The sequence below is a fragment of the Panthera uncia genome, chromosome A2 (assembly GCF_023721935.1).
Source record: "Panthera uncia isolate 11264 chromosome A2, Puncia_PCG_1.0, whole genome shotgun sequence".
In the NCBI taxonomy this organism is placed as follows: Eukaryota; Metazoa; Chordata; class Mammalia; order Carnivora; family Felidae; genus Panthera; species Panthera uncia.
In genome coordinates this window covers 150,465,462-150,478,302 of record NC_064816.1, presented here as the reverse complement: position 1 = coordinate 150,478,302, position 12,841 = coordinate 150,465,462, and the positions used below count along the sequence as shown (strand labels likewise).

The 12,841-nt window shown below is 41.6% G+C and overlaps 1 protein-coding gene across 2 annotated transcripts in view; it reads left to right on the top strand.

Annotated features, from left to right (window-relative positions):
* Positions 1-3,371, top strand: part of PRSS37 (serine protease 37) — a 29,954-nt gene extending 26,583 nt beyond the window's left edge. For both annotated transcript variants that reach the window (XM_049641977.1, XM_049641978.1), the window contains 4 exons: positions 236-377; positions 1,615-1,868; positions 2,447-2,583; positions 3,128-3,371. In XM_049641977.1, coding sequence (XP_049497934.1) covers positions 236-377; positions 1,615-1,868; positions 2,447-2,583; positions 3,128-3,268 — 674 coding nt within the window. In that variant the 3' untranslated portion in view covers positions 3,269-3,371. The remainder of the gene's footprint in view (positions 1-235; positions 378-1,614; positions 1,869-2,446; positions 2,584-3,127) is intronic.
* The last annotated feature ends 9,470 nt before the right edge of the window (positions 3,372-12,841 follow it).

Here is a 12,841-nt window from a genome sequence, read left to right as displayed (position 1 = left end):
AAGAAAGAAAGAAAGAAAGAAAGAAAGAAAGAAAGAAAGAAAGAAAGAGAGAGAGAGAGAGAGAGAAAGAAAGAAAGAAAGAAAGAAAGAAAGAAAGAAAGAAAGAAAAAGAAAAAGAAAGAAAACTATCCATGTTCCTTTCAACTAGGAAACTGTTAACTGTCTTATTTGTCCTAAGATATGTCTTCTATATTAAGAATGTTTTATATGTTAAGAATACTAATTATTTTCTCAGGGACAGTTTTCTCTACTCACGCATCTGTGCAGAAAGACGACCATGCTCCCTACTTGGTATACCTCAAGTCGCACTTCAACCCCTGTGTGGGTGTCCTCATCAAAAACAACTGGGTGCTGGCCCCAGCTCACTGCTACTTACCGTGAGTGTTGGGAACCCTCACTCCCACCCCCTGAAATAGACTGATTCATTCTACATGAGTGGTTCTCAACGGGAGGCAACTTTTCCTTCCAGGGTACATTTGGCAAAGTGAAGATATTTTTGGTTGTCACAGTGGGCTGAGGGGTGCTGTGCTACTGGCATCTATCTAGAGAATAGGGCCCATGGCAAGGATGCTACTAAACATTCTACAATGTGCCCCCCTCAACAATTACCCAGCTCCAAATGTCACTACTGCTGCTGGGAAGGAAACCTGCTCCATACACTGTGCCTCCTCAGTCTCCCATCAGTTTGTTTCAAGTTTTTTACTGATGAGATGAATGTGTTTTATCAATTAAGGGACCAGCAAGTAACTGAGGGTACACTCAAATTTTTAAAAATGACTAACGACAAAGGTACGGACAAGTTATAGAGGAAGCACAAAGAAGAGTTCAGTGCCCCCAGGATTAGTATTAGAAGGGTACAGTTACTCCCCCTAGACCTAAAGGGGCAAGAGGAGAGGTTGGTTCAAAGGGGAGGGAGCAGGGGAGGGTGGGAGGAGAGAGAAAGGAAGAGAGGAAGCCCTGTGTACAGGGATTGCCTGATAGAAGCTGGGGCAGCCCTGCAGGAAGGGAGCTTGGAGGATAAATACTCGAACCTCACCCTTCTCCTCTAACTACTTCCTGGTGCTTGCTATCAACCAAAACCCAATCAGAGAGCAGAGGACAGGAGAACCCATTGGCTTAATCCATATGTAACACCTTCCAAAGGCAGAGAGCAGGATGAAGCAGGGTTGTGAATGGTTCTAATGAAACCAACAGATCTCCACCACTCAGGTCATGCCATTGTCTTACCTCCACCAGAATGGAAATGCTCAGTTGGAGAAGCTGGAGCTGGAGTGGAGGGAAAATATTATTTCTATGCCATGCGTGATTTTCCTCTCTACTACATTAAGGATGCTACATGAAAACACAGTGGTTAAGGCTCCACCACCTACTGTGTGACCATGGGGGAATTACTGCTATGTGGTTCCATCATCTGTTAAATGGATTAAAGATAGAATCCACTTCATAGTTTTGTTGTAAGTAGTAAATGAGGTAATCCAGAATCCAGACCGAGCAACTGGCATAGTACCTGACACATTATAATATTTAATATCTTTGATGATGATGGTGATGGTGGTGGTGGTGGTGGTGGTGGTGATGGTGATGGTGATTACTCCCACCTCCTTCTCCCTCCAGAAACCTGAAAGTGATGCTGGGAAATTTCAGGATCAGAGTCAGAGATGGCACAGAGCAGACAATTAACCCCATTCAGATTATCCGCTACTGGAACTACAGCCATAGCGCCCCCCAGGATGACCTCATGCTCATTAAGCTGGCTAAGCCTGCCAACCTCAACAACAAAGTCCAGCCACTTTCCCTCGCCACCAGCAATGTCCGGCCAGGCACTGTCTGTCTGCTCTCAGGTTTGGACTGGAGCCAAGATAACAATGGTGAGTGTACCTTCCACAGCAAATCAGGGTCATCAGTCACCCATGTCCACAGAGCTGAGAAGAGAAGAGAGGAGAATGGATGGAGACCATGAGGGTGCTAGCAAAAAGAGACTCATCCGGAAGTCTAAAGCTCCTCCCAACCCAGTGATGACACGATGACACAGAGCTACCTCCTCCAGGCTCCAGCAGCCGAGGCCACCAGGCCATTGGACTCTGCACACAGGCCACACTATTCCTGAGTGCCAGACACATGGTTCACATCAGAGACGCTGTTTTCCTCCCTTGCATCCAGGCTCATTTTGCACGTAGGGGACATCTCTGAGGACTTGAGTCAGGTCACCCCATATTCCTCCAAAACTAGATACGATGGAAAGAAAACCACTTCTTAAAAGAGACATGCAGGCTATTTTTCAATCCTCTAGATTAACTCTCATAACCATGCACAAGATCCTTGCCCTTTCTCAGCCCTTTTTTCTTCAGACATACACACAAAACACCAGTTGAAACACAGGGCGGTGACTGGAGAGTCTAAATAACAATTGCGAGCAGTCAACCTTTTTTATCCTGTCTTCCCTCAGGCAGGCATCCTGATTTAAGGCAGAACCTGGAGGCTCCTGTGATGTCTGATAAAGAGTGCCAGAAAACTGAACAAGGAAAAAGCCACAGGAACTCCTTATGTGTGAAATTTGTGAAAGTGTTCAGCCGAATTTTTGGGGTAATCTTTTCTCTATATTCAACATTCATTTGCTTGTATGTGTCTAGTTTAATCGTGACAGCGATTAGAAAATTAGAAAGCCCTCATCCTCTCGCAATCTTTTGAGAATTTGATAAGGCTGAACCAGGCCCTCCTTACAGATGCCTTTATCCATTAAAGTGTGGCATGCAATCCCTCTAGTTAATAACACTTTGCTAGATTTATTACTCTCATAGCTGCAAGAAAAAACAGGCATTGCTTTAAAAAAGAATTCAAACTTTTCACAAGGGAAACTCGCTTCACCAGTCCAAATAAATGGGGTTTGACTCATTTTACATGTGAGTTCTAGAGAGGTTTTTCTCTGACTTTCTCAAGATGAAACAAGGCTAGTTACAACAAAGCTAGATAAATGACTCCAGCTTCCTATCTCCCAATTCAGTGCTGTTTTCATAACCCATGAGCCTACCTCTAGGCAGGGCTCATCCAACTGGGGGACTAGAGGGCTCCTGTGAGAAGATCCGATCATATCTCTCTTGTCTCTCTCCCTCTGCATGATCTCTGGTAGGAGGTGGCCGTCGCTACTGTCATCTGCAAAAACAAGCTCCAGGGAATCGAGGTCGGACACTTCATGGGAGGGGATGTTGGAATCTACACCAATGTTCACAAATATACCTCCTGGATCGAGAACATCACTAAAGATAAATGACACCCTTCTACTCTCTCTGTATCCCACTGGCTCTAGTCATTGACTATACAGGCCACTATTTTCTCCAAACGCAAAATAAAAATCTCCAAACAGAAATGCATTACACCAGTAGCCTATGTTTTCTTGGTTGTGTCTCTGCCCATATCCCATAATGATGTGAAGAACCAAGGACAAAACATGACGTGAGCACTCATCACACAGTAGTAGGGTTACACCCATTATCTCGTTTAATGCTCACAACAATCCTCTGAGGTTATTATCTTTTATCCTCACTTTACAAATGAGAAAAATGAGACTAAAAGAGAGTACTTAACATTATCCAAAGCTGACAGACATCAGAGCCTAGAACAGAACCTCCAAATATCATTTCTCAATCCCATGCTCTCAGCCTCAAAATTATAGGGGAGTCTATGGCATCACAACAGATTTTGGCTTCTATTTTTCTGCTACTTCTCTTATCATTCAAAGAGCTTGAAGCTTTCACTTGTGGCTAAAATCCTGGGTACTGGAATAATCTCTCCTAAGAATGGCCATGCTCCCTCTCACTGCTACACTGACTGCAGCATGCTACAGGGAGAGAGTTAGCAGATGCATAAGAGGCTAACAAAGAGAACTTCAGGACAGGGTCACTGCCATAAATCAAGTCCAACAGGAAGCCTGGCAGCTCCAGAACAGGGTGAAGAAGTCATCTAGATCCAAGAAGAGTATAATCTCAGGGCAGTGGAAGATTCCAGAAGCAGATATAGCTGAGAGGAGGTGAAGGAAGAGCAGAAATTGGGCTTAGCTACACACAGACCATGGGATTAATAAGGTCAAGAAAGCAGGTACCAGTCCTCTGGTTGAAGACATGGTAAAGAACTTGAAAACTGAGAACTCCGGGGCCCCAAATCTGGAAATGATCAGGGAAATCTGGATATCCAAGAGACTGGGGAATACAGAACAAGGATAGGTAATCTTCCAACAGATGTAGACTGAGGAAACAACCACACACTACCCTTGGATAATATTTCCTATTCCCTAAATTTAAAACACAATCTATACATTAAAGACCTTGGTGTTAGGCAGAATAATGGCTCCCCAAAGATGTCCACACCCTAATCCCCAGAACCCATAAATATGGTTTTTTTTCCATGAAAAAGTCAGTTTTGCAGCTGTGATTATGCTTATGGACTTGAGGATGGGGAGATTATCCTGGATTATGTGGGTGGGGCCAGTGCAATCATATGGGCTGTTAAAAATAGAAGAAGAAGAGAGAATATTTGGGCAAAGAGATGTGACAACAGAAAGGCAGCAGAGATTCAAAGCATGAGAAAGACCTGAGCTGCCATTGCAGGTTTTGAAAATGGAAGAAGGGGGCTACAAGGCAAGAAATGTAAGCAGTCTCTAGAAACTGAGAGCGAACCTCAGCTTCCAGCTAGCAAAGAAATGGGAACTTTAGTACTACAATTGCAAGGAACTGAATTCTAACAACAACCAAAATAGGCAAGGAAATGGATTCTCTCTAACAAGAAGCACAACCTTGACAACACTTTGATTTTAGCCCATTAAAACTGGTCAAACTTCTGACCTACAGTATTGTAACATAAGAAATTTGTGTTGTTTAAGCTGTTTCTGATAATTTGTTATGGGAGCCATAGAAAACCAATACAACCTTTAAAACAGTCTCTAGAAGAACTTCTTTCTGGGGTGCTCAGCTGGTTAAGCATCTAACTCTTGATTATAGCTCAGGTCATGATCTCCTGGTTCATGAGATTAACCCCCACATTGGGCTCTGTGTTGACATTGAGGAGCCTGCTTGGGATTTTCTCTCTCCCTCTCTCTCTCTCAGCCCTTCTCCCCACCCCTAATCTCTCTCTGATAAATAAATAAACATTTAAAAAATAGAATAAAAGAACTGGTTTCTATATTGGGAGGTAAAAACCTTCAATTGTTCCCAATTGTCCTGAAATAAACTCTAAACCCATCAGAATGGCATCCAAACCTCCTTGAGACCTCCTACCCACCCTACCCATATACTCCCAAAATATTTCTAAATATATCTTCTGCCACTTGACTCTGTGAAATGCAAATATGAGTAAAAGAAATATCAGAAGAAAATGTTAAAAAAAAAAAAAAAAAAGCCCAGTGCTCTCTGTATTTTAAGTTGGCAACCTGGTCAAGACCCAGACTTAACAAAGTTAGAGCCATTAAAAAAAATTCCTTGGGGCACCTGGGTGGCTCAGTCGGTTAAGTGTCCAACTTCAGCTCAGGTCACCATCTCACAGCTCGTGAGTTCGAGCCCTGCGTGGGGCTCTGTGCTGACAGCTCAGAGCCTGGAGCCTGCTTCGGATTCTGTGTCTCCCTCTGTCTCTGCCCCTCCCCCCCTCCCCTGCTCACATTCTCTCTCTCTCTCTCTCTCTCTCTCTCTCTCTGAAAAATAAATAAACGGTAAAAAAAAAAAATTAAAAGGTTTACAAATAAACCTTTAACAAAAAAAATTCCTCAAGCTGAAGTCAAGTCTTCAAGTGTTGAAGGCAAGAGCAACCATATTCCAGGCAAGATATTTCCTCTTCGCCCATTGTCTATGACTTACACAAAAACAAATCATATTGATCACTATTCAATCAACTCCTCAGTATAAGTTTTTTCTAACAATTTTTTCAGCCCCAATTATTAGAGTGAGTTATCCAAGCACAGTGACCAGCAGCATGGGTTTGGGGGCTGAACTATCAAGACTATGAACCATCAAGACTTCTCTGAGTGCCAAGCTGCATTTCACAGATCCCTTTCCCTCTACTATTCCCTGCACTCCTGACTCCTACATCCGAGGTTGTACTGTGTTCTCCCCTTGAGGGAAGTGCCAGCTGGACTTCACTAATGTTATTTCACTGATCTCAATCCCTACGTCCCCAAAAGGGTTTTATATTGCATTCTGCCTTGGACAGAGGCAAGTTTACTCCAAAATAAAAATATAGTTTTAAACAGGGGCCATTGAGGGTCACCCAATTCTCATTTCTTTCTTAGATCTCTACTTCTCATTATAGAGATCATCAGGGCCATGGCCTCATCTGGAACCTGGAAACACACTGGAGCCTGGAGTGTCATAACAAAATCTGCTCTGTTCATTTGCATGAACTTAATAAAAATAATAAAGGCACATAAGCCATTATAGTTTGAACATCTACTATACATTAGGCACTGTGTTAGACATTTTGATATGCATTCTTTGCATGTAACTCTTCAAATTTATATTCCTCCACTTACTTGAGGTTTCTGAAAAAAACACAGCTAGTAACTTTCCCAAGACCATATAGTTAATAAACAGCAGACCAAGGATACAAACCTTGATACAACTGACTCCAAAGCCTGTGCCATTTCCTTTATGTTTTCCCATAACTACATTTCTAAATACACAGATGTTTCCTACATACTTACTCTTGCTTTTTTCCTCACATAAGGCAAAAAGCTCCTATTTAGATAACATAAGAAGTTTTATGGCTTCTCCCATGATCTCTGATTTTAGCTCCCAGTGAAAAATTCTTTGAGGTCTGTAGATAGAGAGTCTTCAGGATTCCTACCTAAAATTAAGGCTTCTCTGGGGACCACTTCATAATATTCTATTTCTATATTCCAGAAAGCGATAGATTTAATCCCAAGATAGGTATACTAGAATGACAGCACTAGAATATCAACAGGTGATTGGCAATATCATTTCAAATTACATATTTTGTTAAATAGCTTTGAAGGAGGAACCAGTCTGCTGTGCTGATTCCACCACATCTCTCCAACATCCTAACATCACAGCTCCCCAAGTTTAGCCTTGGACTTCTTCTATCTATACTCACCTACTTCCTTAGTGATCTATACCATACATAATCTAACAGTGCCCAAATGTGTATCTCCAGCTTGGGCTTTGCCCTTGACTGTCAGTCTCATATACTCAGCTGTCTACTCAACAGCTACATTTTGATATCTAATCTATATCTCAAACTTAATATGTCCAACTGAACTCCAAGTCTTATTGCAGATGGACCTGCTCCACCCACAGTCTTCCCCATATAAACTGATGACAATCTGATGAGCCTGCAATTTACTCAGGCCAAAAATTCTGGAGTCACTTTTGATTCCTCTCTGTTGTCTCATTTTCAATCTACAGGAAAATCTTGCCAGTTCCACTTCAAAACATTTCCACGATCTTATTACTTTTCCCTGCCTCCACTGCTACCACCCTGGTAAGCCTAGATTATTGCAATATCCTCTTAACTCATCTCCCTTCTGCTACCTTTGCCTTATTAAACTCAACCTATTCTCAATACAATGACCAAAGAGATCTTTTAAATGTTTTTTAGTGCTTATTTATTTATTTTTGAGAGAGAGAGAGAGAGAGACAGAGCACCAGCAGGGGAGGAGCAGAGAAACAGGGAGACACAGAATCCGAAACAGGCTCCAGGCTCCAAGCTGTCAGCACAGAGCCTGACTCAGGGCTCGAACTCAGATCATGATCTGAGCCAAAGCCAGACGCTCAACCGACTGAGCCACCCAGGAGCCTCCAAAGTGATCTTTTAAAATGTAAGCCAAGTTTTACCACTTGCCTCTGCTAAAAACCCTCCAAAGGCTCCCCATCTCAGAATAAAGGACAAAGTCTGCACAGTGGTCTATAAGGACCCTAAAAATCCCATAGCCCCTTTGATCTAATCTCCCACCTCTCCTCCAGCCACACCAGCCTTCTAGCTCTTCTTTGAGCATGTGAGACACTTACTTGCCTCAAAATTTTTGTACTTTTCCCAGATGCATGCATGGCTTACTTCCTAAAATTTTTGCTAAATGTTATTTTCTCAGCAAAGTCTTATCTGACTACCCTGTTTAAAATTAGAACCCCCACCTCTGATGGAAGTACATGTAAATATTCATCTTCTATGAAAATTTGACAATGCATATGAGAAACCTTATAATTATGCTTATTCACTGCTTTTAGGCTTCTGCTTTTACAGTTTTTCAAAGATGTTTGCTGTAGCACTATAAAGAGCAAAAAACAGGGTGATTGGTGGTGGTAATAAAAATGTCCAGCCAAGAGGCTGTGGAGAAATGGAAACCCTCTTGCACTGTTGGTGGGAATGCAAACTGGTGCAGCTGCTCTGGAAAACACTGTGGAGATTCCTCAAAAAATTAAAAATAGATCTACCCTATGACCCAGCAATAGCACTGCTAGGAATTTACCCAAGGGAGAGAGGAGTGCTGATGCATAGGGGCACTTGTACCCCAGTGTTTATGGCAGCACTTTCAACAATAGCCAAATTATGGAAAGAGCCTAAATGTCCATCAACCAACGAATGGATAAAGAAGATGTGGTTTATATATACAATGGAATACTACTTGGCAATGAGAAAGAATGAAATCTGGCCATTTGTAGCAACGTGGATGGAACTGGAAAGTGTTATGCTAAGTGAAATAAGTCAGGCAGAGAAGGACAGGTACCATATGTTTTCACTCATATGTGGATTCTGAGGAACTCAGCAGAGGACCAGGGGGGAGGGGAAAGGGGGAAAAAAGTTACAGAGAGGGAAGGAGGCAAACCATAAGAGACTCTTAAATACTGAGAACAAACTGAGGGTTGATGGGGGTGGGGGAGAGGGGAAAGTGGGTGATGGGCATTGAGGAGGGCACCTTTTGGGATGAGCACTGGGTGTTGTATGGAAACCAATTTGACAATAAATTTCATTTTAAAAAATGTCCAGCCATCGACTGTTGCTTATAAAAAAAATAAAAAGCATTGCAATCATAAACAATAATATATCCGGTCATTTAAAATGGTATTGTAGAAAGAGCAGAATCAGACGTATAAATACAGAGAACAAACTGAAGTTTGCTGGAGGAAAGGGGGTGGGGGATGGTCAAAATGGGTGAAGGGGAGTAGGAGATACAAGCTTCTAGTTATGGAATGAATAAGTCATGGGGGAGGAGGCATAGCATAGGGTATTTCAATGATATCGCAGTACCATTGTATGGTGACAAATGGTCACTATACTTCTGGTGAGCACAGCATAACATGTGGAGAAGTTGAAACAGTATGTCACACACCTGTAACTAATGTACCAATGTGTGTCAACTATACTCAGATATAAAAAAAAAAACGTAAAAATAAAACAGGAAAATGGTTTTGTAGAAGAATATGTAATGGCAAGAAAACTTTAAGTATAAAGTTCAGTTTATAACATAGAATAGATGTTATGGTTCCATTTTTGTGCCCATAGCTATTCGCTGAACACTAATCTTAACACTGAGGGACAGGAGGAAAACAAACAAAAAGATCCCTGTCCTCATGGAGTATACATTCTATCTTAAGGATACAGGCAGTTGGGGCACCTGGGTGGCTCAGTCGGTTAAGCGTCCAGCTTCAGCTCAGGTCATGATCTCACGGTCCGTGAGTTTGAGCCCCGCGTCGGGCTCTGTGCTGACAGCTCAGAGCCTGGAGCCTGCTTCCGATTCTGTGTCTCCCTCTCTCTCTGCCCCTCCCCTGTTCATGCTCTGTCTCTCTCTGTCTCAAAAATAAATAAACGTTTAAAAAAAAAATTTTTTTTTAAATAAAAAAAAAAGGATACAGGCAGTTAAAGAAATTTAAAATTTTATTGTCAGATAAGTGCTATGGTAAAAAATAAAACGAATTTGGGAGTACTGAGATAACATTTTTTTAAGTTTATTTTGAGAGAAAGAGAGCACATGGGGGAGGGGCAGAGAGAGAGGAGACAGAATCCCAAGCAGGCTCCTCAGTGTCAGTACTGAGCTCCACACAGGGCTCAATCTCACAAACTGTGAGATCATGACATGAACTGAAATCAAGAGTCGGGTTCTCAGTGGACTGAGCCACCAGGCACCCCATGGGATAACATCTTAGAGGAAGAACGGAGATTCACTTGGCAAAGATGACCCCAAACCTGAGCATGTTCTGAGACTCCTGGCGGTGGGGGGGGGGGGGGGGGGGGGGGGGGTGGATGCACCTGGGTGGCTGAGTTGGTTAAGCCTCCGAACTTAGGCCCAGGTCATGATCTCACAGTTTGTGAGTTCGAGCCCCATGTCAGGCTCTGTGCTGACAGCTCCGAGCCTGGAACCTGCTTCGGATTCTGTGTCTCCCTCTCTCTGCCTCTCCCCTGCTCATGCTCTGTCTGTCTCTCTCCAAAATAAATAAACATTAAAAAAATTAAGAATCCTTGGGAATGCCAGGAAAGCAGTAAATGGATTGGAAGGTGTTGTGGGAGGTGGCGTCTCCATTCCTAGAGACATCATGACTAACATTCTATGGTAGTAAGAATGCCATAATCGGGGTGAGGGAGTGGCAGGGGGATGTGTTTATGGCGAGGTGTAATAATAAAGTGTGACAGAAGGTGGGTCCTGCGTCTGAGTGTACCCACATGATGCTGAGGACAAAAACGCAAAGGAAAGGCAAAGGGTGTGAGAGCTCTCCAGGGACATCTAGAACATGAATCTCAGAAGTAATGATGTGGCTGGCAAGTGCTCCCACAGGAACCCTGGGAAGACCCAAAGCCAGCTGGTACAAAGCTAGGGGCTTTGGGGCTCATCAAATCAAACACCAGCCATTCCTCCAACTCTTTTTCTAGTTCCGTAGAAATACCCAGGGTGCTGAATTACAAAACCTCATTAAAGGAAAGAAAGCCTGAACTGTTGACACCTATCTTTTTCTTAAAGTTTTAATTTAAATTCCAGTGAGGTAACAGACAGGGTAATATTAGTTTCAGGGGTAGGATATGGTGACTCAACACTTACATATGACACCCAGGGCTCATCACAAGTGCCCTCCTCAATCCCCATCACCTAGGTCACCCATCCCCCACCCACCTCCCCTCTGGTAACCATCAGTTTGTTCTCTAGAGTTGAGTCTGTTTCTTGTTCTATATAGTCATCTTTTACCCTATATTCAATATAAGTTCATCTCAACATGATACTGTTAATTAAATTGATTACACATCAGGAAAACTTCAGTGCTTTTAATGCTCTTTAACCTTTGCTGCACATTGGAACTGCCAGGGGAGACTTAAAAGACATAATGCTTAGGTCCTATCTCAGAGATTCTAATTTATTGGCCTTGGGCAGGACCTGAGCATTGGGATATCTCTTATGCAACCAAAACTGAAAATCCAAAACTAACTTGCACCATAAAGCTTACATTATCTATGGCTTTCTCAAAATTTTACAGAATACTAGAGACTGTGAAAAACAATCTTTTAAAAGCTCATGTTTACTAATGGTTTCATACTACCATATAGAAACACATTAGCTTTTGTGTATTAACCTTATATACAACTATCTACCTTTCTAAGTTAACTTATTTCCTAATGTTTTTTAGATTATTGGGATTTTCTACGTACATAATCATATCTTCTTAAAATAATGACAGTCTTAATAGTATGATGTATAAGCCTGTCAAATCACTAAGTTGTACACCTGAAACTAATGTAACATTGTGCATCAATTATACTCAAATAAAAAAGGAAAGAACATAATGGCAGGTTTATTTCTTCTTTCCAACCATTATATCTGTAATTGCTTTAATATGACTTTAGGTATATAATTCAGTGGTTTTGCATATATTCACAGAGTTAAACAATTATCACCACTAATTTTAGAACAGTTTTCTTGACCCCAAAAGAAACCCTGTCTCCATAGCAGTCACTACCCATTAGCTCTATCCTCCAGCCCCTAGAAACCTCTAACCTAATTTCTACCTCTATAGATTTGACTATTTGGGGCCTTTCGTATAAGTGAAATCATATAATTAGTATTGTGACAGGCTTCTCTCCTTAGCACGTTTCCAAGTTTCATCTATGTTATAACATGTATCACTACTTCTTTCCTTTTTACAGCTGAATAATATTCCACTGTATGAGTATATGTGTGTGTGTGTGTGTGTGTGTGTGTGTGTGTGTGTGTCTGTGTGTCTGTGTGTGTATGTATGTATAATGCCACATTTTTTTTATCCATTCATATGATGATGGACATTTGAGTTGTTTCCATTTCTTGACTATTAGGAACAATGTTTCCATGAATATTCACGCACAAGCTTTTGTGTAGACATGAATTTTGGATTTCTCTTGGCTGAATACCTATCAGTGAAACTGCTGGATTTTATAAGTATATGCTTAATATTTTGAGGCACTGCCAAGCTGTTTTCCAAAGTGGCTGCACCCAGGTTATATTCCTACCAGTAATGAATGAGAATTCCAATTTCTTCACATCTTCACCAACATGTAGTATTGTCTTTTTTATTATAGCCACCTAGTAGGTATGAAGTGCTATCTCATTGTGGTTGTGACTTGCATTTCCTTAACGACTAAGGATGTTGGCCACCTCCATGTGCTTGTGGGCCATCGGTATACCGTCTTTGAAAAAATAACTATTCAAAGCCTGAGGTCCAGTTTTTTATTAGAAGGTCTTTTTACTATAGAGGTATAAGAGTTATTTATATATCTCAGATACTAGTCCCTTATTATTTGCAAATATGCAAATATTTTGTCCTATTCTATAGTTGCCTTTTTACTTTTTTGATGGTGTCCTTTGAAACACAAATGTCTTTTTTAATTG